Source organism: Eschrichtius robustus, chromosome 8, assembly GCF_028021215.1.
Source record: "Eschrichtius robustus isolate mEscRob2 chromosome 8, mEscRob2.pri, whole genome shotgun sequence".
Lineage (NCBI taxonomy): Eukaryota > Metazoa > Chordata > Mammalia > Artiodactyla > Eschrichtiidae > Eschrichtius > Eschrichtius robustus.
In genome coordinates, this window is record NC_090831.1 from 115170684 (window position 1) to 115198278 (window position 27595).

The 27595-nt window shown below is 43.1% G+C and overlaps 1 protein-coding gene across 2 annotated transcripts in view; it reads right to left on the reverse strand.

The window, feature by feature from the left end:
• ATP6V0A4 (ATPase H+ transporting V0 subunit a4) overlaps window positions 1–27595 on the reverse strand; it is a 73512-nt gene that overhangs the window by 27364 nt on the left and 18553 nt on the right. For both annotated transcript variants that reach the window (XM_068549533.1, XM_068549534.1), the window contains 10 exons: window positions 20717–20850; window positions 18605–18683; window positions 18233–18327; window positions 11041–11166; window positions 10422–10516; window positions 9086–9212; window positions 6797–6879; window positions 6495–6588; window positions 3740–3952; window positions 372–522 (listed from right to left, as the gene is read on the reverse strand). In XM_068549533.1, coding sequence (XP_068405634.1) covers window positions 372–522; window positions 3740–3952; window positions 6495–6588; window positions 6797–6879; window positions 9086–9212; window positions 10422–10516; window positions 11041–11166; window positions 18233–18327; window positions 18605–18683; window positions 20717–20833 — 1180 coding nt within the window. In that variant the 5' untranslated portion in view covers window positions 20834–20850. The remainder of the gene's footprint in view (window positions 1–371; window positions 523–3739; window positions 3953–6494; window positions 6589–6796; window positions 6880–9085; window positions 9213–10421; window positions 10517–11040; window positions 11167–18232; window positions 18328–18604; window positions 18684–20716; window positions 20851–27595) is intronic.

Genomic DNA, 27595 nt, shown 5'->3' on the forward strand with positions numbered 1-27595 from the left:
CAAATCAACTTAGTGACACAGCTTGTGACTCCAGTCTTCTGACTACGTCCATCTCCATCTCTCCCACACAACAGCTATGGGACTGTGCAGATGCCTACAGATGACCCTCATTGAATCAGTAAGGAAACAAGAACTGAATTTGGCTGCCTGATACAGCTACGGTTTAAGGGAGAACAGGTGAAATCTTGACAAAGAGCAAATCTTTCACTAATCACCATTTGCAAAAGACAATGCAGGGCATTAAGAAACCAAATAAGATTTTAGGAATGTCACCGTTCAAAGTGATTAACTGCCAAGGCCACCACAGGGGTAAATCTTATCCAGTTTTCATTTTCAAGCTGCCTAGTTGTGCAATACATCGGTCCCTTTACCTGGGTTCATCTCCCGGTAACTGCCTACACCATATGCATCTACAATATTCTGGAAGCCAGCTGTGAATTTATTGGTCCTGTTAAATGTGGGAGGAGCTCTTTTAGATTGCACTGCTGTCATGATGGGGACCATGGAGGAGCCACTTAGTTCCTGCAAAAAAGAACACATAAGAAGACGTAAGGAAGAGAGCCATAGGCTAGGTGTCAGCACGTGCATCACAGCCCAACTCCTGCCATCACTTATTGGGTGAACTTGGGACAATTTTTTGACCTCTCTGAGACTCATGATCTCATCTGTAAAGTTAGTACTTAGCTAATTTCTCTTACAGGAGAGTTGTCAAGAGAGTAGAGTTCCTCCTGATTCTCTGGCAATTTCCACCCTCCTGCTCCTGCAAATGCTATGCACAGTTCTGAGCCCTCTACCCTTCCTTCCTTCCTTCCTACTTACTCTCTCAAGAGTTCCTTCACTTTCCTAATTCTGTTCCTATATTCCCAATGGCCCTGACCCTCTCCGAAATTTCAATTCTCTTTTAATTGCCTGCCTAGGCTTTCAAACACTCATGTCTCAGCAACCCCACAAAAATCCAGGAGCCTAAAACTGAACTCACCAACTTGCCCCAAAGCCAGGTCCTCCCCCGACCTCTCAGTAATCTCCAATCTCCAGATTCCAGAAACTTTGGAATCATGAGACTTGTCCCTTCTCTTGATTCAATTAATCACCAAATCTTGCTAATCGTCCCCTTTAAGTCCCTCCTCTTCCCATTCCCACAGCCACCAGCCTGGCCCCAAGCCTCACCATCGGACTCCAGTCTCTTTCCCTTCCATTTAGTGCCTACTCCAGACTGCGCAATCCTTCTTTTAACAAAACAAAATAAACAAAAAGCACTACTTTAGTCATGTTACCCTCCTACTCAAAAATCTTCAAAGGCTTCCTATTACCTAAAGAATGAAATCAAATCTCTTTGGTCTTATAATCCAGACTTCTTTACAACATTGATTTAATCCTCTATTCACACCTTCACGCGCACTACTTCTCCATGGAAGTCAGCCAGCTCCACACTAGGCTTCTCTCTTCTTCCCTTCTCCAAGTATTAACAATGCTCCAGCTCACCCCCCAGGAACCTTCTGGTCACTCCAAACTCCAGCAGTGCTTACCACCTGAATACTCAGTACAACTTAGCACCAACTAAATGAGCGCTCAGCCATCCTCCTAACAACTTGATGACATAGGTATCACCACAAGCTTCACTCTACAGATGAGGAAACAAAGGTGCCGAGAGATTAAGTAACTTCCCCAAGGTCACACAGCAAGTCGAGGAGATCCTCACTCCATTTTTATATGTCTTTTCATATGTGTGATTATGATCTCCTTGAGGGCAAGGACTGTGGCTTCCTCCTTTTTTCTAAACATGCCCTCCAGGAGCTGACACAATGCCTGGCACGGAGTAAGTATCCTTGGCTTATGTGATGATGATAATGATAGCCACCCCCTTCCACTTCTCTCCTCACCTCCTACCCACACAGGTCCTCTACTCCGATCTCGGGAAGTAATTATCTCAGAGGACTGGAGATGCTGTAGAAATGGTCCTAAGTAGCCCTGTAGGAGTCTGGCCCCATCACGATTACAGGATGTCACTGTTGGGTTCAGACCCCTGCGTTAGGGCAGCCCTCTCCCACAGCCCGGCTGTCTGCCCCACACGGCAGTGAAATGTTTCTAAAACACAAACTGGACCATGTCACTCCGGCACAGGAAGGTACACCACTACAGAGTCCGTCCACCAGCACCTGCCCTGCAGCCTCTCCCCGACCTTGTTCGAAGTCTTTAAACTTGCCACGCCCTAGCTCCAACCACTGGCCACCCCACCTCTCTCCACCTGCTTACTGACCACCCTTCCACGGCTCAGCTCGTGCATTCCTCCGGGAAGCAGCTGCCCCTCCCAGTCTGGGTGAAACGCTCTGTGTAAGTGCCCCACTTGGGTAGTTATTGGACCACGATGTGGGGACATTCAAATCCTACCTCCTGGCTACAGGACCGGGGTCAAGTTACTTCCACTCTCTGTGCCTCAGTTTCCTCATCTGTACAGAGGGGATAAAGATAGCTCCTATCTCCTCATCCAACCCGACCTCCAGGTTGGGTCCCTTCAGACCCTTCAGCCCGAGAGCTCTTCCTCCCACCCTGCCTCATCTTCCCATGACGTGCAGGAAAGTCTGCTCCAGGGCCACCTCCTCAGAGGGGCCGTCTCCCCAACAGCCCCAGAACGGTATTAGGAAGACCTAAAGCTTCAGGGCCCCAAAGGCCAAGCCATGCGTTCCTCTGCTCCCACCAGGTATGCCACCCACTTAACAGGAAAGGCTCCCCACCTAGCCAGTTCTCCCAGCAGCCAGACCAACGGCACACTGCCCAGGCTTCAACGTGATGAGTTTCACCTCCCTGCCACCCCAGAAAATCATTCAAACAAGCTAATAATCACATTCTCCCATGGAAACAGGGGTCCCCCTATCCTCCTGTCACTATAAAGCCTGCCTCCCCTAGCTCCTGCTGATTCATTCTGCTCCCAAGTGCAGGTCCCAAGTGCAACCTCCATGTGGCCCTGTGTGACGTGCAGTGTCCTCCCCTGGGCTGTGAGTATATGTGACTAATAAACTGTGGCCAACCTCACCTGTCCAGTATCAGGTGTCGTGTGTTTGGCCACCTTGCACTATTTAGGGCAGAGGGTCCCTTCTTCGCCAATGGGGTGAATAGGTGATCAGACAGGCCCCTCACTCCCCACATCCTTCACTTTCCCCCTGCTTTACTTCCCGTTCACCATGCATCACTGACTGAAATCACATTAGTTAGGGACAAGCCTGCTGTCTGTCTCCCTTTCGAGAAAGTCTACCAGAGCAGGGCTTTGTTCTGCCAGCACAGCCCTAGATCAGTTCCCGGGGCACAGTGAACACCTAGAGGGATGACCCTAGAGCGTGGTGGGAGTTACATAAGGTGCGCTGAAGGCGCAGCACAGCGGCCGGCGCAAGGGAGCAATCCACTCCCTGCGTTCTGGCTGTCACTGCAGGTGCCTGCTTATTTGTCTTTCCAGCTAGACAAAGGTGGTATCTACAGGCATAACTAGCAGAGTGACGGCACATCAGTGCCCAGTACACACTTGCTAAGATCAAAGAAATGTTGCATGTTTATCAAACGCTGAGAAGAGCGGGAGTTTCTGACATGCGCCCGCGCGCTGGGTAAGGACCGAAGGCGCAAAGATAAAGGAGACAATCCTACCAGGTGAGGTTCGCTTGACTCAGCAGGCTGACGACCTGAGTGCCTGGCAGAGAGGCTGCTCAGGCTGGACGAGACTATCCCCCCTCCTGCTCCACCTGCCACGCACCACGCCTTGCTCCAATGCCCTCCTGATGCGCACGGTGTCTGCCACCGGGAACCAGATCTCGGCGATGATGCACTGCTGGGTGACGTCGATGTTGCACATGTTCAGAACGTGGTAAATGGCCTTCATCTTGTGCACTTTGATGACCCAGGAGTGCCAGTTGGCAGCTGCTTCTTGCAGGAGGCGCTGACGGTGAGACTCTGTCTGTGTTATGACCTGGGCAAAGAATACCAACAGCAAAACGAGGGGCACTCATGGAGATGCCAGACGATGTGGCAACAATGGAGGCTTGTCGGCCACGGAGGCGTCCTCTGATCCCGGCCCCCTCTTCTGGCCTGCAGCTCTCACCCAGCCTTTAACTCTCACAAGCAGTTTATCTCCCCCACTAGAGGTCAAAACCCTCAGGCAAGGACTATATCTTCCTTTTCTTCTGAATTCTTTATAGTACTATTGCGATGTATTGAATCGTGTCCTCCCCAGAAGATATGCTGAAGTCCTAACACCTGGTAACTGTGAATGTGATCTTATTTGGAAATAGGGTCTTTGCAGATGTAATCGAGTTAAAATGAGGTCATAAAATGAGGAGTAGGGTGGGCGCTATTCCAGTATGACTGGAGATTTTATAAGAAATTTGGACATGGAGGCACACAGGGAAGATATGTGTGATGCAGGCAGAGACCAGAGTGATGCATCTACAAAGCAAGGACCATCAAGAACTGCTGACAGGGCTTCCCTGGTGGCGCAGTGGTTGAGAATCTGCCTGCTAATGCAGGGCACACGGGTTCGAGCCCTGGTCTGGGAAGATCCCACATGCCGCGGAGCAACTAGGCCCGTGAGCCACAACTACTGAGCCTGCGCGTCTGGAGCCTGTGCTCCGCAACAAGAGAGGCCACGATAGTGAGAGGCCCGTGCACCGCGATGAAGAGTGGCCCCCGCTTGCCACAACTAGAGAAAGCCCCCGCACAGAAACGAAGACCCAACACAGCCATAAATAAATAAATAAATAAATAATAAATAAATAAAAAGAACTGCTGACAACCGCCAGAGGCTAGGAAGATGCCTTAGTCGACTCAGGCAGCTATAATGAAATACCATAGACTGGGTGCCTTATTAACAACAGAAAGTTTTCACAGTTCTGGAAGCTGGAAGTCTGAGATCAGGATGCCAGCACGGTTGGGTGAAGGCCCTCTTCTGGGTTGCAGACCTCAAATTCTAACCTCACATGGCAGAAAGGGCAAGCAAGCTCTCTGGGGTCTTTTTTAGAAGGACGCTAATCCCATCCATGAGGACTCCACCCTTGGGACCTAATCACGTCCCGAAGGTCCCACCTCCCAGCACCATCACCTTGGGCATTAGGTTTTTGACATTCAAATTTTGGGGCAATATAAACACTCAAACCATAGAAGAACAGGCAAGGAAGGATCATTTCCTAGTGCGTTCAGAGGAAGGCTGGCTCTGCTGACACCTTGATTTCAGACTTTTGACCTCAGAACTGTGAGAGAGTAAATTTCTGTTGTTTTAAGCCTCGCAGTTTGTGGTAATTTGTTATAGCAGCAATAGGAAACAAATACACCTATCAAAATGCCTTACATACATAACCTCTCCAATAAATGACAAATGAATTAATGAATGAAGGAATGAACAGGCAATTTGGCCCCCACAGAATTTATTTAGTGGAATTAGTTTTTGTTCTGGTTATACAACACAGAAACCCTCTTCAGTAACCTCTACACGGGGCTACTCGAGTCATCCGAAATATAAGTTTAGCATAACTTCCATTCCCCTCATGCAGTTTTCATAAAATCCAGCAGAATATTTGGGGGGAAAGGACTTCAAGGGTAATTGCTTCAGGGAACCACGGTCTCCCTGACAAGTGACAAAGAGGGAACAGAGAAGATTAGAACAATTAAACACAGCTTTTTCTGGGAAGATAAAGATGTTTGTTAGCCTAGGAGTTTCGAAAAACACACACACCTAGTTTCTAAAGATACTCATTGAGGACCTAGAACTGTGCTGACCAATACAGCAGCCGCATTTTATACAAATAAAAATCCCGTCCCCCAGTTGCACTAGCCACGTTTCAAGTGCTCAGTGGTCACATGTGGCCCATGGCTATCGCACTGGACTTGCAGGTTACATAACATTTCCACCACCACAGAGAGTTCTACTGGACAGGGCTGATCTGGGAGAGGCGATTTGATGTAGGCCCAGCTCCTTTCAGTGATTACTTGCAAAGCTTATTGAAGAAAATCATATGTGTTGAGAGCCATCCTAGGTGATGACAGATTCGACAAGAGGATATGAATTGGGGGCGTGTTCATACGTGAAACTAGACTCACTGTCTTGACAGAATTAATTGCTTGGCTCACACAACTGGGCAATTCCGTGGAAAAAGAATCAGCAAGACTGGCTGGTCGACTTAATTGGCTAGTGAGTTACATCCCAGATGCGGCCTAGGCCCAGTCTGGCAATAAAAGGCTCCTTTTATCAGACTGGGGTGGGCACCTGCAGGTTGACCAGGGCTGTGGTTAATTCTAAGCCCAGGCAAAGCATCACTGACATGCAGAATCATCACCGTGAGCTTAGTGAACACTGCTTCCTAATTATGAAGCCTTCTGCCACAACAGCCAGAGGAGCATAGCAGACATTCCAGCCAGCCTTGGAGCAAGGGCCCTGGGAGACAGGACTTATAAGGAAATGGCAGATGTAGCCCATCGGCAGCCCCCGCTCAGGTCACCAGCCCGAACGCCTCACTCACAGTGATTAAATCTTCCAGCCTCATGTTGACACCATCCAGCATCTCTCTGCGCTCCGACGCCGGCTCTGGGCAGGGGTATATGGTGGCTCGAAACCTGTGTTTCATACATTTCAAAGGACACACATGGGTTCTTGCCAGGAAGCATTCTGCACATCCTTTTCCGCTAACCCATCATTTGCCCACTTTGGTTAGATGACCGCCTTCCCCTAGGTTCTACGTATTGTATTCAATGTATTGCACACACCCTGACCTAATCCTGACCCAAATTGCTGAGGAAAAGAGCCCTTAATATAGCCACTTACCCATCACAGATCTTCTTGATTTTCTGCCTGAGCTGCTCTCCTTGATAAAATATGATGAATATATTCTTTTTAATTTCTTCTCTCTGGAAAATCAAAACAGTACAAAATATATTTTTAGAAATTTTTAAAATTTTCTAAATTTAAAATTGGAAAACTTAAACTTCTCCCAGTTGATTCAAGTTCATAACTCATGATGGTTGAGGGCAAGGCCACTGAGGCAGGCTGGGCGGGGCCCCCAGGAAGGCTGATACAGCCTTAAAGGGACCACCTTGCTGTTTGCTACACTATTTGGATCACAGCTGAACCTTGTATTCAGCTCTAAGCCCTGTGCTTAAGAGATGTGTTAAGAAAACATCCAGAAGAGAGGGACTAGGATATTGCAAGGCTTAAAATAAAAATAGCCAACCTAGCTCACCAGAGTTAACTCATATACAACATTTACATTTCAGGGGGGAGTGGGTGTTTGATATTTAACAAAGGTGGAGCCAGGTCTAATGTTGGACTCACACACTCACTGTATGCCCGTAAGAACCCTGATTAAATGCAATTTAAAAGTCCAAGTTTGACATTTCACAAGAAAGGAAAAAGTATGCATTTCACAAGAATATATGGAAAAGTTCAACTTTTACTGTAAGCAAAGAAATGTGCTGTTTTACTCTTATTTAGTTTGGGATGGGGAGTAAAGGCAAAATGATGAAACCCATTGTTGGAAAAGTGGTAACAAATCCAACGCACTCATCACACACCACTCAGGTATCATGTATCTTTGGAATCAGGTACGACCCCACTGAAAAGCCATTTGTCAGGACCTATTGAGGGTCATGAAAATGCTCACACCCTTTAAGCCAGCAATCCTATTTCCTTGAATTCATATCATGGAAATAGTTCAAAATAAAAATCCACATGCATGAAGATGCTTATCATAGTGTCTACATTCTGGAGAAAAATTGGAAATAAAGTGTCTAATAATAGATAGTAAATGTCACATCAACTCAATGGAAATATGAGGCACCAATTGAAAATAATATCAGAACGAACTGTCTGTTTGGTAGTTGCTCATGGGAGCAGGGAAGGAGTATTTCAGGATTTGGGGAACTGCCTGCTTTACATTATTTGAAGGAACAAAGGTTCCTTCAACCATGGAGTTCATCCCTAGTCCTTTGCTGAATCTCTCAGATCTTCTTGTCTCTGGATCCACCAGAACCAGGAATCCATTCTGATCTCATGCTATCTGTTCAGTGATCTTCTATGTCATCAGGCTAAAGTCATCTTACTTTGTAAATACTCTCTCTACCACCACGACTATTCCATGTCAAAACATGATTGTGAAAAGTAATGATTCAATGTCGAATTTTAAAATAATATTTATAAATGGCACACAGTGATACAGGTGGGCATTATATTATCTAAAATCAAGAGAAGGCCAAAAAAAAAAAAAAGATTTCCATGCTATTACTACAACCATATTAAATTACACCTGCCTACGGCTATGGACTAGAGAGAAAGAGGACAAGAAAAAAATAAAAATAAAGACATTAGAATGGTAATGTGTTTTTTTTTTAAACAAGTGCTTTTTTCTTATTTTAAATTGTATTTGTTTTAGCAATGAAGTTGTTTTCCATGAAATAAAACTTACAATTACATTTTTTAGCCTCTACTCTAGACAAGATTATGACTCTTTTTGAAATAAGCCCAGCTTCTTGGAATTAAAAAGTAAGTGGATTTAAATACTAACCGGAAGGGTGGAGGAAGCATACCCTACGGAATTAGTAGCGATAACCGTGTGACACTCAGTGAAGGGGACCCTCAAAATCTTCGTTCGAAGTGTGTGGTCCATTGACTACCAGCAACTAACTGCAAGCTGATTAGAAATTCGGGCTCCCGGGCACCACCACCCACTGAATCAGAATCTGTCGATACATTGAACAAGATCTCATGCTCCCATGCACACTGGAGCTTGGGACCCACTGACCTAAATCAGTTCTCAGTGCTTTGTGATGAAGACACAGCTGCCATTCCACGGGGCACTACTATAGCTAAGTTTCCAGGAACTGGTACAGCTATGGTATTTGGAGGAATGAACACTTACGAGGTGTTAACAAGACTCAGTCCTTTCATGGGTATTTTTTAAAAGGAGGGGTTGGGGAGGAAAAAAGAAAAGAAAGGAGAAAAAAAGGAAATAGATATTAGCTTCATAGAGCTAAAGACTCAGTGTTTGAGAGAATGAAACCCTTCTGGTGGGGCTACAAAAAACTTCAGAAAACATTTCCTGCAGCCTGAGATACCCACTGTAACGGGATCTTCTAGAACTGTGTCCATCTCACTGAACTTTAAGTAGATGTTTCCTCGGCAAATTCGCCACAGCAGCCTCTCAAAGGAAGCCATCCTCTCCCGGTTGACCACACCAGCCGTGAACCTGGGCAGTCAGAAGAGGACATATTACTGAGGCACAGGGAGCGGGGTGCAGGGAGAAGGCCCTGTAGGATAGGAAGATGTGCAACCACAAGGTGGAGGACCACCTTCCCTCTAAGCAGGAGGTAAGGACATAGCCCTGATGGGCAGGGGCCACAAGGCCACCCTGGATCCCAGCCCCAACTTTCCCCAAGTCCCTTTTGACCTCCTGTTTCCTTTGACATGTCTGGGTTTCCTTAATCATCCCAATACTATACATTCACTTATTTGCAATTAAAAATATGATAGACCATTCATTATAACATTGTAGCTAAAGGGAGCAAGTGTTCAATATGCTCAACAATGGTCTCTATGCGTTTATACAAATAAGGTACTAAAACTGAAACATATATATTGATTTCTATACATCTCTGCTTTTACAACCATCTAGGTATCTAGATAATTTCTGATCCGAACTTTTCAAATGAACTTTAGAATGGTTACTTTCACTGGCCTATTACTTTAAATGTACATTGATTCTGTATTACCTTCTGATCAAATATTTTCAATACATATTTTCCTTGCCATTTCAAATCCAATGTCTAGTGCCTCAAATAGCAGGCCCCCAAGTACCTATTGAATAAAAAACTAGAATTCTAAAACTCATTTTCATCAGTTTTACTTGGACACTGAATGAAATCCCACCATTTTGAATCACCACACATTTTGGTGGGTATTATCACATCCTATTACCTCTACTTGTGGAAGACACGATTGCATAACTACCTCATCGCTAATTACACTCAAACTTCACACTCCAAATCTATTTTATTACCAAAACAGTATTTCAGAGACAAGAAAAAAAAAAAAAACATGTATCCCATAGCCTTGTTCCAAAGCCAGGGAAGAGTTGTGAAACCCCATCTAAACAATTATCACTACATCCTTCCCATGTGGAGACAATACACACATCACACTCTTCAGACTCAAGAAGGTCAGTATCACCACAAACAAGGTAACACTACCTGCAACTCCACCAACCTGGTCAGGTTAGACTTGGGTTTATTACTGGATGGAAGCCTTACAGTCATGTGAAAGAGTCCTCATGCCAGTCGTTATTTGTCCATTCATTCATTCACTCAAACACTCAGGGAAATCTACCACGTGCCGGGCATTGAGCTACGGACCAGGGAGCCATCTACACATAACCTTCAGAGGAGGGAGTTTCACTAACCCCAGCTTTCCACTCATGTGTGCAGGTGTAGGTCTTAACTCCAGGAGACCAGAAGTGTCTTCCATAAAGAAATCATCAGCTAAATTGGTTTCCGTCTGAAAGTCAAAGAATCACTATTTTCATTTAAATGTATTTAGACTACCTTAAAACCACACCTCATGGTTTTGTCTGCTTTTAATGATATTTCAATTTTCCACAAATAGTTAGAATTCAAAAGGTAGACTGCTTAGACTGATCTATTTTTCTGTTTTAAATAAAGATTTATGTGTGTGTCAAAAAAAAAAAAAAAAAAAGGTAGCATGCTCTTTGCCAGATCAAAAAGCTTCCCCAGTCTCTTCCTACCAAAATCCCAAATCTGCTCAAACTAACGTGTGCTTTTTTCTGACTTCCACTTCTGCCTGGGCCATTTGGGGCACATACTTTTTAGTGAGCACCTTAATATTTTTGCATTCATTTCGACCAGTGCCACATGCCACCCTAACCCTCCCCCTCCCCCTCGGCCCAGCCATGTGACAGAAACAGCGCAATTTATTCATATTCCAAACCAGCCAGTTGTCAATATGGAAATTTGAGGTTCTGGAGGAAAAGGCCCTTGAATAAATAGTCCCCAAATTACAACCTCAAAGAAGTCCTGGGTTTTCTTCAGGAGATGTTTGAATTCAGTCAGCTCTAGGAAGCTTTTCTTCAAAGCCTGATAGTTCTGATTGGCTTCCTGTAACTCTCCTTCCAGTTTTTCTAGAGCAGTCTATGCAGGAGGGAAAAGAAAGTAAGCCAGGCAGAAAGCACTATGACATTTACTGTATATTAACCATAATGGATAACTAAATATCAAAGTGGTATTCAGTGCATCACAAGGTAGCTTGAAGTTGAGAGGCCTGTTCAGTCAAACTCAGCAAGATTGTAGAGCTGTAAGTAAAGCCACTCTCAGGAGTTCTCTCATCAAATGGGGAGGGATCAGAAAACAATCTGGGGGAAGGGACGTTAGCTGCATGAGGAAGTGAAGGCATTTCAGCAAATCACATCTCTTCCCCCATTTTAAACACTGAATAGGGAAGCTGGATTAAATTTACATGTTGAGAATTCCTTCTGCCCCAAACACGTTGTAGTAATAAAATACAAAATATATTTTCTCATAAAATATAAAAAGAGAAACCACCAGTTCTGAGTTGGGGGGCCTGGAGAACCAGGTACAAGCAAGTGAAAAAGGCGACACAGAGAAGGGTGAGCACAGAAGGCAAGATGACAAAAACGAAGAAGAAACCAATCTCCCTTTCAAGTGAGGCTACAAAAAGAATATGGCTCATGAAGAAATCTAATGATAGGAAAAGTCACCAACAAACTCAACAATCAGAACACAAAATCGCAGTGGGTGGAATTATTTTTACAGAATAGTCTGAAAGAGTTTTGAATGTTCGAAGAGATAAACAAAGGTATTACTTCCACTAAAAAGTAAAACAAGAAATTACTAAACAAACATGTCATAAAATGAAAGAACAGGAAGTATTAAAAAAAGTACTTAGAAATCTTAAAAATGTAACATACAGCTACTGAAATTCAAAATCCAATAGGTGAGTAGGGACTTCCCTGGTGGTGTAGTGGTTAAGACTCCACACTCCCAATGCAGGGGGCCTGGGTTCGATCCCTGGTCAGGGAACTAGATCCCACATGTATGCCACAACTAAGAGTTCACATGCCACAACTAAGGAGCCCTCGAGCCGCAACCAAGACCCAGTGCAACCAAATAAATAAATACTAAAAAAAAAAAAAAATCCAACAGGTGAGGATCAACTCTCTACTGGACACAATTTGAGATTTAGCAAATAATGTTAAAATATGAAAGCTCATTTCACATTCATCCAATATCCATCAACAATAGAATGGATAAAGTGTGGTACATTCAATAAAAGAAACACTACCCAGCAGTGAAAATGAATTAATTTCAGAAACATGAAAAATACAAAATTCAGGTAGTGATTATCTCCAAGGGAGGAGGGGAGGGGTGATGAGGGGCACACAGAGGGCTTTAAGAGCATCACTGTGGTCACCTTTCATCTTATACAGGGTGGTGACACTTGATATTTGCTATATCATTATTCTTTGTACCATACATGTATTTCTAAAAATCCTAATACACCAATTATTTAATGAAAACAATTACAAATAAATCCATACTTAAACACATTGTAGTGAAACTACAGAACAAAGACAAAACCTTAAAGGCCATCAGGGGGAAAAAAGACATATAACTCCACAAAGGAAGGAGCACTGAACCAGCAGCAGATTTTATGGGAAAAATTTACTAAGCATGTATCTCCAGATGTTAAGCTTAACTATAATCTATAGCTTTCAACCCAAGAGAATGGGGAAAAGGGCTGAAGGGTAAAACAGAAAGGCAGGAAAGGGGAGATAAAAAACAAAGGAATGGTATAACAAAGAGCCAGTAACTCAGTAATCACAATAAATGAAAATGGATTAAGGTCACCTATTAAAAGACTGACAATATCATGCTAGATGTTTTAAAAAATCCATCTAAGAGACACCCGTACCAAAGAAATTAAACAAACAAAAAATAAAAAATAAAAAGATAACCATGCAAATGTTAGTTCCTATCTTCTAAAAAAAGCACCTTAATATCAGACAAAATTGAATATTTAACATTTTTCAAACATACTTTATTAGGGAGACTACATAATGAAACCAAACACTGATCACCCAGCTTCAACTGCATCCCATTCCTTCCCCTCTCAAAAACAATCATTACCCTGAATTCTGAACACTGACTATAGGTGGCACAAGTTGGGGGAGAAAATGAAATCCTCATTTCTTTTTTTTTTTTTCTTTTTTAATAAATTTATTTATTTATTTATTTTTGGCTGTGTTGGGTCTTCGTTGCTGCGCGCGGGCTTCAGTAGTTGTGGCACGCGGGCTCAGCAGTCACAGCTCACGGGCTCCAGAGTGCAGGCTCAGTAGTTGTGGCTCTTGGGCCCAGTTGCTCCGCGGCATGTGGGATCCCCCCGGACCAGGGCTCGAACCCGTGTCCCCCCGCATTGGCAGGCAGACTCTCAACCACTGCGCCACCAGGGAAGCCCCGAAATCCTCATTTCTTAACCATCTGCTCTATCCATTTAATGACTCCATTAAAAGTAACGTTGCCGTTAAAAATATTTTGGAGAACTATGCAGTATCTAAGAAATGGTTTACAACATGATAGTAAATGGAAAAGTAGAAAACTATAATGTATATTATGGATATGTAGTTATAAAAAAATACAGCTGGCAAGAATAAAAACAGAAAAATTAAGGCAGTTTATGCTGAGATGGTAGATTTGTGGGTAGATTTTTTTTTCCTGAATTATTATTCCCTCTAGGATTGCTATGAAAGCCTCTTTAGAAATTCTACAAGGCAAGGGCCCGAGCCACTGTGTACTATTGCCAGGATTCTCCTTTCTGGGAATGTGGGAGGAACACTCAAGTCACTGCCAGATCAGCTGAATCAATTAACCAATCCCCGTGATCAATGGTAAGACAGATATTACTCATGAGCACATGTTGTTTTAATTTCATCTTTACAATAAATAGTATCTAGAAGGAAAATACTGAGCAAAGACTGTTGGCACACATCTGATTGCCCCTTATCTAACTGGCTATTATTACAAATGTGTACAGTTTCAAACCAACCAGTCAGCCAATAACAAACCCATTGGGATGAAGTGATTTTTTAAGGTACTGTCTAAAACATATAACCAACGTCAATTTGGAAATAAAAATACTTGTTACCTGTTTAACAAAAGCAAGAGTCTCCATGCATGTCAAGTTTCAATGTAATATCAAAGAATATCTGCAATTATTTGAAAAGGCTATTAAAATTCTCCTCCTTTTTCCAACTACCTATTGTGCAAGGCTGAATTCTCTTTACATACTTCAATGAGAATAACATATCCCAACAGATTCAAAGCAGAACAGACACGAGAAGTCAGTCTTCTATTAAGCCATGCATTTAAGAAATTTGCAAACAACGTCACTCTTTTCACTAAAGTTTTTGTTTTGGAAAATACAATTATTTTTCGTTAAAAAAAATGTTAACATGTAATGAGATATTGTTATTTTTAAATGAGTTACAGTAAGTCACCTACATACCAACGAGTTCTGTTCCAAGAGCGCGTTTGTAAGTCCAATTTGTTTGTAAGTCCAACAAAATTAGCCTAGGTACTCAACTAACAACACAATCGGCTATGTAGTACTGTATTGTAATAGGTTTATAATACTTTTCACACAAATAATACATGAAAAACAAACATAAAAAATAAAAAAAAAACATTCTTAATCTCACAGTATAGCACTTTGAAAAGTACAGTAGTACAGTACAACGGCTGGCACACAGGGGCTGGCATCGAGTGAACAGGCAAGAAGAGTTGCTGACTGGAGGAGGGAGAGGAGGTGGGAGATGGTAGAGCTGAAGGATCGTCAGCAATAGGAGACGGAGGGCAAGCTGCAATTTCACTCATGCCTGACGTTGATGGCACAGGTTCCGGTTCTTTGCTGGAACCAGATGCACGTTCGTATCTTTGAAAGTTTGCAACTTGAAGCTTCGTATGTAGGGGACCCACTGTAATAAATATTTTGCTTTTTTTCAGTTTTAGTTCCTAATGCAGTAATATCAGTAAATATAACCCTCATAAATAAAGCTCTTCAGGATCCTCAATATCGTATAAGAGTATACAATCACGGGACCTGCCCGAGGACAGTGGAGGACTTGAGAGGTAGGACAGGGCTGAGGAGGGCGGGCTTTGCTGCCAGGATGGGCCTGACATAGGCAAGAAGGGAACCATTGTACATTGTCGAGCAGGGAAGTGACAAGATAGAGCGACACCATGACAAAAATTAGGCTGGCAGTAGGGAGGTAGAATGGACTGGAATGAAAAGAGAATGAAAAAGATTATACATATGGATAACTGAGCCACTCTGCTGAACGCCAGAAACTAACACAACATTGTAAAAAAAAAAAAAAAGAATGAAATAGTTAAGAAGAAAGTTGGAAAACTAGGAAAACTTCTGCCAAAACTCAGAAATAAGATTAGAGTGATTTTGCAGCAACATGGATGGACCTAGAGATTATCATACTAAGTGAAGTGAGTCAGGCAGAGAAAGACAAATATAATATGATATCACTTATATGTGGAATCTAAAAAAAAAAAAAAAAAAGATACAAATGAACTTATTTACGCTCACAGGCATAGAAAACAAATTTAAGGTTACCAAAGGGGAAGGGGGGGAGGGATAAATTAGGAATTTGAGATTAACAGATATACACCTACCATATATAAAATAAATAAACAACAAAGTCCTACTACATAGCACAGGGAACAATGTCTTCTAATAACCTATTATGGAAAAGAACCTGAAAAAGAATATATATGTGTATATGTATAACTGAATCACTTTGCTGTACACCAGAAACTAACACAACATTGTAAAGCAACTAGACGTCAATTAAAACAAAAAAGATTATGGTAAAAAACATGAGCCATTAAGATATCTCACAGTCCACAAGATCAGCTCTAGGTGTTTAGGAAGGTGAGGGGGATAATTAACAGGGCTGGTATCAGAAGACTAGTGATAAGACTGAAACTGGAGATGATTTTATGGCAATCCTATTCATATGGATTAAAAACATTCTCCCAAAATATCCAGATTTTAATAAGACAAGATCCAAAATATTTTCTAGGGGAGTTGCCAGTCTCATATTTCTGTTAGAGAATCTAGATTTATACTACTGATGGCTTCAACAATTTCAAGAATTTTAAGTTATCTTAAAAGAAAACAAAAAACAAACGAGAAAACCCAGCCAGAGATAAGGTTCAACTCAGTGAAGTTCCTCCTTACCTGCCCGCCTCCCTTAGGGAGCCCTTCCTCCTCTGACAATAAAAAGTCCAATTTTTTTTAACAAGATGTACAGGGCTGGGACTTCCCTGGTGGTGCAGTGGTTAAGAATCCGCCTGCCAAGGCAGGGAACACAGGTTCGAGCCCTGGTCCGGGAAGATCCCACATGCCACGGAGCAACTAAGCCCGCGAGCCACAACTACTGAACCTGCGCTCTAGAGCCCGCGAGCCACAACTACTGAACCCGCATGCCACAACTACTGAAGCCTGCGCGCCCAGAGCCCGTGCTCTGCAACAAGAGAAGCCACCGCAATGAGAAGCCCACGTACCACAACAAAGAGTAGCCCCCGCTCACCGCAACTAGAGAAAGCCCGCGCGCAGCAACGAAGATGCAATGCAGCCAAAAATAAATAAATAAATAAATTTATTTTTTAAAAAAAGATCTACAGGGCCTTCCGGGATCTGGCCCTGCCTACCTTTTGGCATCCTCTCCCTCTGCCTCACCCTGCCTTCTCCACCACCCACTCTAGAGGGCTCCTAGAGGGCAAGGCCATGTTTCATTTCTCTCTAAGGTGCCCTGTGCATGGCAGGTACTCAGCGTTTTATAAAAGCAAATAGACAGAGAGGGGAAAGAAAGAGAAAGGTCCCCACTGGCCACAGTGACCTTGGCTAAAGAAAACTGCTGTCTTCTCACACTTGACCTCAGGAGTCAGTCTGAGGAGAGGCCTCAATCCAGACTGGAACAAATGCATCAGCTATTTCCCACCAGACAGATAATTAGGAAACAACCCACTGGATCCAGCAATTCCACTTCTGGGTATTTATCCAAAGGAAATGAAATCACTATCTTAAAAAGATAATGACATCCCCACATTCACTGCAGAATTACAATAGCCAAGACATGGAAAAACACAAGTGCCCACCAACAGATGCGTGGATAAAGAGTATGTGGTATGTATACACAAAGGAATATTATTCAGCCATAAAAAAAAGGGGAAAGAAATCCTGCCATTTGCAACATGGATGTACCTTGAGGGCATTCTGCTAAGTGAGCTGAGTCAGGTTGAGAAAGACAAATACTGTATGATCTCACTTACATGCAGAATGTGGAGCCTAAAAAGAAACTAAACTCAGAGATACAGAGAATAGATTGGTGGTTGCCAGAGGCGGGGTGAGGGGGGTGGGTGAAATGGGTGAAGGGGATCAAAAGGTGCAAACTTCCAGTTATAAAATAAGTCCTGGAAATGTAATGTACAGCATGATGACTGTCATTTTGAAAAAGAAGAAAGGGCTTCCCTGGTGGCGCAGTGGTTGAGAATCTGCCTGCCAATGCAGGGGACACGGGTTCGAGCCCTGGTCTGGGAAGATCCCACATGCCGCGGAGCAACTAGGCCCGTGAGCCACAACTACTGAGCCTGCGCATCTGGAGCCTGTGCTCCGCAACAAGAGAGGCCACGATAGTGAGAGGCCCGCGCACCGTGATGAAGAGTGGCCCCCCGCTCGCCGCAACTAGAGGAAAGCCCTCGCGCAGAAACAAAGACCCAACACAGCCAAAAATAAATAAAAAATAAATAAAAAAGAAGAAAAAAAAGAAAACATCCCACTGTGCCAGCGTAAGGTCTGTTCAGTGGCATCATATAGACAAAACTTTGCTACCTGTAAGAATCTTATGTCCCAAAGGAAACCACTCCTCGAAGTGGGGTGAGCTTCCCTAGGGCCACGTTGAGAAAGAGAGCTCTCTCCTGGATCAGGAAGAGTGACTCTAAAAATTGCACCATGGGATTTTCCTGGGGGAGTAACACTGAAAAGTGAACCAACACATAAATCCGCCTCCACGCCTTCAGCAACGGGGTAAAGGACCCATGAGAGGCTTGCAGAGTCCCCAAGAGACAGACTTCGTGACTGTCCTCAGTAAAGTCGCAAAGAACCTACCTCCAGGGTAATCATTTCCCGTGGGAGAGGGGTCGACGGGGACTTCTCAGGCACCTGAATCTCAATCTCATTTTGCATCTGATCTTCCAGAAAACCTGAGGGACAAAACCCCACCAGAGAGCCCGAGGTGACTGCATTTTCTCATACCTACGAAATGGGGTCAAGCAGGACAGGTGCCTTTCCCAGCTCAGGTGCCTGTATTGCCCTGGGGACCTGCCACAGCACCTGGATCCCATCTCTAACCTCCCCGACCCATCTCCAGGATCACCTAGAGTAGCATTACAAATAGGGGCATATTGCAGGACACCAGCCCTGCAAACCATTTCCCACCCTGCCAGTTCACTTTTAGACAGCAAGCAGAAATTGGCTCACGGAGGATTCTCTCCAGCGATTCACACCTTCTGACTTCATTCACAAATTTCCTTTGGAAGCGGCTCTCGTTCACATTTAACTAGAGGCGAGGGGAAGAAACCACAAGGCACATGAAACCACAAGGCACACATTAGTAGCAACTGCTGCCAACATATTCTCTTTGGTTATTTTATTATTATTATTTTTTAATGCTGGAGAATGTTGCTGGAATCGTCTTAGGACTAGATACTTCTGTGCACAAGACAGGAGAGTTCCAGGCAAAACACACCTTGATGTTCTTACACTCAACCCCCCAAATGCCTTAAGCTCTGGCCTCCTTATACTTCTAAGAGTCCTCTTGTAGCTAAGGTTTCCTTATTTTTAGCTGCACTGACTAACCAAATTGCCTTGAATTCCTCAATGGAGTCATGCATATGGCAGGACCTTGAAAACTGCACAGCTCCCTGCAATGTATCCCTGTCTTCAACAAAAAATCAGCGTCCTTGTGGTGGTGACTTCACAGCTCAGCCCAACAAATGTTATTAAGAAACTGCCCCATGTCAGGTCCTGAGCTAGGAACTAGGGCCACAAAGAACAAGACATGACCCTTCTCTGCAGGGCTTACTTTTGACCCTGACCTTAGTGAGAAAATAAAGAGTTCAATTTTCTAAATTGGATTCAAAAGATTTTGGTGAGGATCTAAACTGCCTCTGGGAATTGATAACCCAACACCATACTCAAGACAGTCCAATGGTGACAGATGGTAAACAGACTTCTCATGGTGATCATTTTGAAATGAAAAGAAATATCAATATCCTGGTATCATTGTGTACCGGAAACTAACATAGTCATAGGTGTAGGTCAATTATACTTCAAAAACAAACAAACTCACTATACTGCTGAACTGAATGAATAAGCATTTTCAGAACTCTAATGGAAAACTGATGAATTCATAAAAGTGCTAACAAAAGATCAAGATGAAAAAAAAATTAATTACATGGGACTGAGTGAACTGATGAGGATGATTATAATTTTTGTGACTTTCTGTTTGAATGAAAAAAAAAAATCTCACAAGGACTCAGAGGCAAAAAATATACAAATCAATTTGCACTGCAAAGTAAAGGAGCTGTTACAGTGGAGGATTACTGGACTGAATGTCAATATTATGACATAGTATGAGTGTGTTTCGTGTTTGGTAATTGCAATCATTGTTGCTTTTGTTGTGGTCATCCATTTACAATGCTTGGTGTCAGTTTATTTATCTCTTGTAAAAATAAAATACAGTGTATGTGTGTGATAAAAACAAAACAAAACAAAAACAGAAACAAACAAACTCATAGAAAAAGAGATCAGATTTGTGGTTACCAGAGGTGGGGGGTGAGGGAATGCAGAAACTGGATGAAGACAGCCAAAAGGTACAAACTTCCAACTATAAGATAAACAAGTACTAGGGATGTAATGTACAACATGGTAAATTATAACTAACACTGCTGTACGTTATATATGAAAGTTAAGAGAGAAAATCCGAAGAGTTCTCATCACAAGGAAAAAAAATTTTTTTCTATTTAATTTCGTATCTACAGGAGATAATGGATGTTCACTAAACTTATTGTGGTCGTCATTTCATGATGTATGGAAGTCAAATCATTATGCCGTACACCTTAAACTTACACAGTTATAGGTCAATTATATCTCAATAAAACTGGAAGAAAAAAAAAAAGAAAGAAACAGTCTAGCCCAAGAATGTCACTCTGCAGAGACTATGGACTCCAGGATACTTTTTCCTCATACTAACTAGTCAGGAAGAATTGGCTTCTGCCCTGAGAACAAGGTTGGTAATCCATGCGCCCATTGGATATATCAAATGTTTTGAAGATGGTACATCAGAAAGTAAAATACAGTGCCATCTTTGTGATTAGAGTTTCAAAACATTCCTATAGAGGAGACACACAGGGAGGAAGGGAGAACATGTTTGCAAGTCACTTGCCCAGTGTTATCACAAATCCTAGCCAGAAGAACTAGAAACACCGAATTCCATCTCTTCCAGCCCAGGGCTCTTCTCCCTGAACTTTGTTCACTACCAAGAAGTGGAAACTCCACCTTCTTCTGGTCTCCAAAGAATGCAGTACTTACGTCTTTGAACTGAACCAATCCAAGCTCTCCAAGCTCAGCTACACAGCAATATGCAGCCTCAACCTGGAGGAAGAGCTGTGACAAACACATCTCCTCACTTCGGAATACGGACGCCATCTTGACCCAGCCTTGGTCTGCAGGAGACAAAGGTATTTGAGGTAACAAATGGGTGAAAACCTTAGGGTGAAAACCTTAGGACGAAAACTGGTTTTAGTTGCGTCAAATTAAAATCCAACAGAACTAAAAAATGCAACAGGAATCACTCCTGATTTTAAGAATATGAACAAAAACAAGGTAGCACTTTTCACCACCTATCAGATTGGCAAAAGATTAAAAGATATGATTGAAAACTCACCTTTGTGGAGAGTATGGGGAAGCAGGCATTTTCATACACTTAATACTTGAAGTGTTACATTTGTACAGCTTTTTAGAGAGCAATTTGTCAATATCTACCAAACTTTATATTACTCATATCCTTGACCCAAGATTTCCACTGCTCTTCACCCAGATAAACTTGGAGATGTATGGGGAAATAGACTCACAAGGATGTTTCTGATAACATTGTGTATACTAATTATAATAAATAGACCTAACCTAGATATCCATCAACAGGGGAATGATTCAACTGATACAACAAGAACCCTGTGCAGTCAGCAGGAATTTAAAAAAAAAATCTGTATGTCCTCTATAAGGAAAAAGGATATTCACCTAGAATCCATTCTCATCCAAGACCCAACAGACTGCCCTATTGCTGCCAAACCAAATTGTCTTCCTCGAAGTCCAGCCTTTTGGAAGAACTGTCACATCTCCCAGAGGGAGTCCCTTTTCCTTATCATTTTATAATATATAATCTACTATTTGCCAGACACTGGGTTTATCCTTCCTGTTTCAATCCTTCCATTGTCCCATCTTCCCATAGGATAAAGTCTAAAACCCTTGACGTAGCCAACGAAGGGCTGCGCGCATCGTCTGGCCTCGGCCTTCCCCTCCAGCTTCAAAGAATTTCTCCTTCTTACCTTAGATTTAGCACCTCAACTGCTTCCTCCCCACCCTGCATTCCCCACCCTGGGATACTCCTGTCATTCCTCCCTCTGGGTGTCAGGACCCTCTTCCTCCATAAGCTTTCCCATCCCCAGCACTCCCAGTGAACTTAGCCCCCTCCTATATATTCCTCCCAGAATATAATCAGCTGCAATTACTTGCTTAGTGTCTGTTTTGCCCACTAACAAGAAAAATCCATGAGGTCAGAACTCTGTGTCTTTCACTCCATCACCAGTCTAGCTCAATGCCAAAGAAGGTACTCAAAAAACGTTTCCCCATTTATTGACTAGAGGCTAACCCTCATCCCTCCCTCCAGAATGCAGAGTCTGGTTTTCCATTTTTGCCTTTTGACACCGAGATGAATGAATTTTTCATCCTGCCCATTCTGGTAAGTATGGCGATGTTTTCATAGAAAAGAGACGGAAGGCATTAGCTTCTTGCAGACCAAAGAGCACAAGGTAGAGACCCTTCCTTCCTACCCAGCCTTGTCCGAGCAGGTCCTGGGCGCGGGTCTCCCGCGGCTTCCTTCGCCGGACCCCGAGCAGGCAGCGCGGGCCGCAGCGGCCGGGCCGGGTGTGTCGGGCTGGCGAGCGGCGGGCCGGACGGGACCAGCCCGGCCGGGGACTCCGCAGGTGACCTCCCTGCGGCGACGGCCAAGCCCCTCCTGCGGCTTCTCCTCCCCGGGCGCCCGCAGAGGCCGGGAGGCGGCTCTGTTGTACCAACACCGACCTGTGCCGGGCGAGGACAAACCTGCCCCACCGGCCGGCCCTGCTCAAACCCCCTCCCTCTCCCCGCCCCACCTGTGCCCTCGGCCATGACCTTGCGGCCCCACCAGGAAGCAGTGACTTTCTTCCCTAAGGAAGAAACCTATCCCCCAGTGAGCGGAGGGTTGGGGGAGAGGTTGCTCGAGGCCTCAGAAGGGCCCCAGAGACAACTTTCTGCCTATCTACTGCTCACATTAAAACCCTCCTTTTCGGTGGAGAAATGAAATAACATTAAAAAATGGTTTTGGAAAAACAAACACACACTCACTACCCTACCAACAATTTCAAAAACACTTACTATCAAAGGAGAATAGACAAACAAATCCATCTATATAGCCTATGGCTAAAATTCAGCTTCCAGGTGGCCCAGGTAAAGGGACAGAGCCAGTTGAGAGATTTATTCCTTTCCTACTGAGGTTTGCTGTCTTTCCCATTTATCTGGCGGAGGGGTGAGGGGCAGAAGAGTGAGCCAATTAGATGTGTTTCTCTGCAAGGGCCACCTGAGTTCACTTGGTGAGGTGAGCAGATCCCCCAGGGACGCCCTGGGTGCCTGTAAAATGTACCCTAGAATGAGGGGTGCTTTTTGTTTTTTTACACTTTGCTATGGAAAAATTCAAGCAACTGCACAAGTACAGAGGATAGTATAAGAACCCCCCATGTACACACCAGTCAGCAGCAACAGTTGTTGAATTTTGTATCATCTAATTCCCACCCACTTCTCCTACCCACTCTGGGCTATTTTGAAGCAAATCTCATACATCACATTTTTCTTTCAAAATATTTGAATATCAAAATAGTCAAAAGATAAGGATTCTTCCGTGTATATGTTATACACACACACACACACACAATACTATGGTCACACCTAAAATTCAACAATAATTCCTTAATATCAAATATCCCATCAATATTCACATTTCCCAGGTTGTCTGAGATTTGCCTTTTTAGTCAGCCCCTCAGGTGATTTTTGTGTATGATCAAATTAGAACCATTGCTTTTGAGAACACACGGTGAAAAATCTAACTTTAGCCTGGGAGGAAGCAGAGAGAAGCAGGGTGTAGGCAGTTTGGAAACAATCAGCTGAGAAGAAGCAGCTATTTTGCACCTGGGGCAGTGGAGGACCAGTATTAAGAAGCCAAACTTGGCCACACCCACCCATCTCAACAGGGCAGATCTACTCAAGAGTCCAGACTCACCTGGGCAAAGTTTCAAAGACTGAACTCAGGATTCGCAAAGCAGAGCAGGAAGATTAGAACTGAAAACTTCCGAAGGCATCATCAGTGTTGACTCTGCCTCCCCCATCGGATAAGCTCCGGAGGCAAGAGCAGCCCCTGCCCCAATTAGTGCCTCCCTCTGCTTGCTCCTCCCCCTGCCCACCTCCGTTCTGCTCTTCACCCCAGCTGGGAGCGCTGTGTCTTCCGGTCATGTGGGTGGAACAGTAGCTCCCAAAGGTCCTGGTGCCCGGGAGTCACTGAGAAGCATAGAGAGAAAAAAGTACATCTTGATGGTTAAGAGCAGAGTCAAGATCCAAACTGCCTGGGTCAGGAGACCATCTCTGCCTTTTAACATGTGTGACCTTGGGGAAGCTATTTAGCCCCAGGGCCTCAGTGTCCTTATCTGTAAAATACAATAGGATCTTAGATATTTATTTAGCATGTGGAAATATAGGAGGGAGAGGTTATTTTCAGGTTTGCTATTTTTTCTCCTAGAGCCCCAAATCAAAGGTGCAGAAGGCCAGCATGCTCATATGACACTGGCAGGACTCTAAATTAGTACAACCTGGGGAACTCCCTGGCTGTCCAGTGGTTAGGACCCCGAGCTTCCACTGCTAGGGACGTGGTTCGATCCCTGGTGGGGGAACTAAGATCCCATGTGCTGCACAGCAAGACCAAAAAATATAAATACATAAATAAGTGCAATCTGTCTGAAAGTCAATTTGCTTGTCCTTTGCCCCAATAATCCCACTTTCGGAAGTTCATCCTAAAAAAAAAAAAAAAGTAAGGACGTAAATCAAAATTTAACTACAATCATGTCTATTGTAGTATTGTCTGTAATAAGCATGTAATTGTAAAAGACCTGAATTCTTTCATCCATTCAATAAATATTTATTGAGAGTCTATTATGTGCCACTCTGTTCTGGGCTCTGAGGATAGGGTGGTAGATAAGAGACAAGGTCTTCCCCTCATGAAGCTCACGTCCAGATGGAAGGAGACAAACAGTAAACAAGTAATAAGTTAGCAAGATATTGAGGATTATGAAAAGTGCAATCAAAGAAAGATAGGCTTTAGAGAAATGAAGAGAGATTATTTTAGACAAATGGTCAGGGAAGACCTCTCTCATTTGAGAGGAGGTGGCATTTGAGCTGAGGTGTGGAAGTTTTTTAAATGAGCCAGTTTTGCAAAAAGAAGCTGCTAGAAGGGTATTCTAGGCAGCAGGAACCCCAAGGCAAGAGCAGGGGTGTGACATCATCGCAATAGCTAATATATCTATTGAGTGCTTGCCATGTGCTGGGCATTGTTCTCATGACTGTAGAACACAATTAAATACTTTACATGTGGACTTCCCTGGTGGCAGTGGTTAAGAATCCGCCTGCCAGTGCAGGGGACATGAGTTCCAGCCCTGGTCCAGGAAGATCCCACATGCCACGGAGCAACTAAGCCTGTGCACCACAACTACTGAGCCTGCGCTCTAGAGCCCGTGAGCCACAACTACTGAGCCCACGTGCCACAACTACTGAAGCCCACATGCCTAGAGCCCGTGCTCTGCAACAAGAGAAGCCACCACAATGAGAAGCCCGCACACCACAACAAAGAGTAGCCCCTGCTTGCTGCAACTGGAGAAAGCCTGCATGCAGCAACGAAGACCCAACACAGTCAAAAATAAATCAAAAAAAAAAAAAAACTTTACGTGTATTAGCCCATTTAATTTTCTTAATAACTCTATGAGGTTGGCAGTGTTCTTATTCTCATGTTACACATGAGGAAATAGAGGCACAAAGAAGCTAAGTCATTTTCCCAAGGTCACACAGTCACTTGTGACAGGTCATCTGACACCAGAGTTCTTGTTTACAACCACTGCATGGTATTGTCTCACACCTTCTAAAAAAATTAACTCAAAATGGTTTAGAGATAAGTTGAAAACATAAAACTCTACAACTTTTAGAAGAAACACAGTAGAACACTTCCAGAACTGAGGGTTTGGTGAAGAGTTCTTAGACAGGACACCTAAGTACAATCCATAAAAAGAATAAAATGGATTTAATTTTTTTTCTTTTTGCTGAACAAAAAGACCCTGTTAAAAGCATGAAAAGACAAGAGAAAGGCTGGAAGAAAATATTTGCAACCCACATATCTGATAAAGAACCCATATCTAGCATTTGTAGAGTTCTCATTCTTCAACAGGAAAAAAACTGAACAATCCAACTAGAAAATGGGCCAAAGACATGAAAAGACATTTCACCAAAGAGGATATACAGGTTGCAAATACACGCTTGAAAAGATGTTCAACATCACTAGCCATTAGGGAAATACAAATTTAAACCATAATGAAATATCAGTATATATCTATTAAAAGAGCTAAAATAATAAATACTGACAATTCCAAATGATGGCAAAAAGGAACAGAAGTTGGATCTCTCATGCATTGCTGGTGGGAATGTAAAAAGGTATAATCGCTCTGGAAAATAGTTTGACAGTTTTTTTAAAGACTAAACATGCATTTTCTTTATAACCCAGCAATCACACTCATGGACATTTAATCCAAAGAGATGAAAACTTATGTTCCCCAAAAAATCCATACATCAATCATAGCAGCTTTATTTATAATATCCAAAAACCTGGAAACAACCAAAATTTCCTACTTATGATACATCCATACAATAGGCTACTACTCAGCACTAAAAGCAATAAACTATTGATAAACACAACTCCGATAGATCTCAAGGTCATTATGTTAGTGAAAAAAGGTCACATACTGGATGATTCCCTTTTTTTTTTTTTGGACTCACCGTGTGTCATGTGAGATCTTAATTCCCCAACCAGGGATCGAACCCGTGCCCCATGCAATGGAAGTGCAGAGTCTTAACGACTGGACCACCAGGGCAGTCCCCGGATGATTCCATTTATATAGCATTCTTTAAATGACACAAATTATAGACATGAAGGACAGATTAGTAGTTGCAAGGGACTAGGGATGGTGACATGTACGTGTGACGATGAAGGGGTAACATGAAGGAGAACTCTGTGGTGATGGGATAGTTTAATATCTTGATTGTGGCGCTGGTTATATGAATCTATACATGTGATAAAATGACATAGAACCACATACACTCTTTATATTATTGTCAATTTCCTGGTTTTGACATTGTACTATAGTTATGTAAGATGTAACCAATGGGGAAACTGTGTGATGGATATGAGACCTCCCTGTACTATGTTTGCAACTTTCAGCGAAATCTACAATTATTTCAAAATTAAAGTTTTTTTTTTAAAAGATTTCAATAAGAGCAAAGATGACTGGTGCTTAGGTGGCATCCTAAGAGAGAGAGCAGAGAAAAATTTTGGAGATGTGTGTTCTAGATCAAGCTAGCCCAAGAGATTTGAGCAACCTTCAAACGATAAGTCCCCACCATGAGACTCAGTTCCCTCGCTGCAAAATGAAGATGTTGAGCCAGATGGGTGATTTTTAAACTGGGACACAGAACCCTAGGGATTTTGCACAGCCCTCTTCAGGCCCCATTTTGGGGAAGTGGAAAGGAAGAGTCAAGATGCCCTGCTTCATCCTGAGCAACACCTTTATCTATGGTATTGCTGTATAATTTTTTCTGTTTGAACAGAGAATTTCCTCATTAAAAGAAGTATGAAAACTAGGGCAGGGTGGGGAGAGAAATAAAATAAAAAACAAATTACTCTGAAAGCTGCGTGAAGAAAGGATTAGTAATGGACAAGAGAGGAAGCTAGTTTGTCAGGAAGAATTTTGAAATGATTTCAGTGAGAGAAAGTGGTTTGTCCTTACCCTATAATTGGTAAAAAGAATGATGCAGTCTTTATAGCTGTCATGTTATGAATTTTTGATT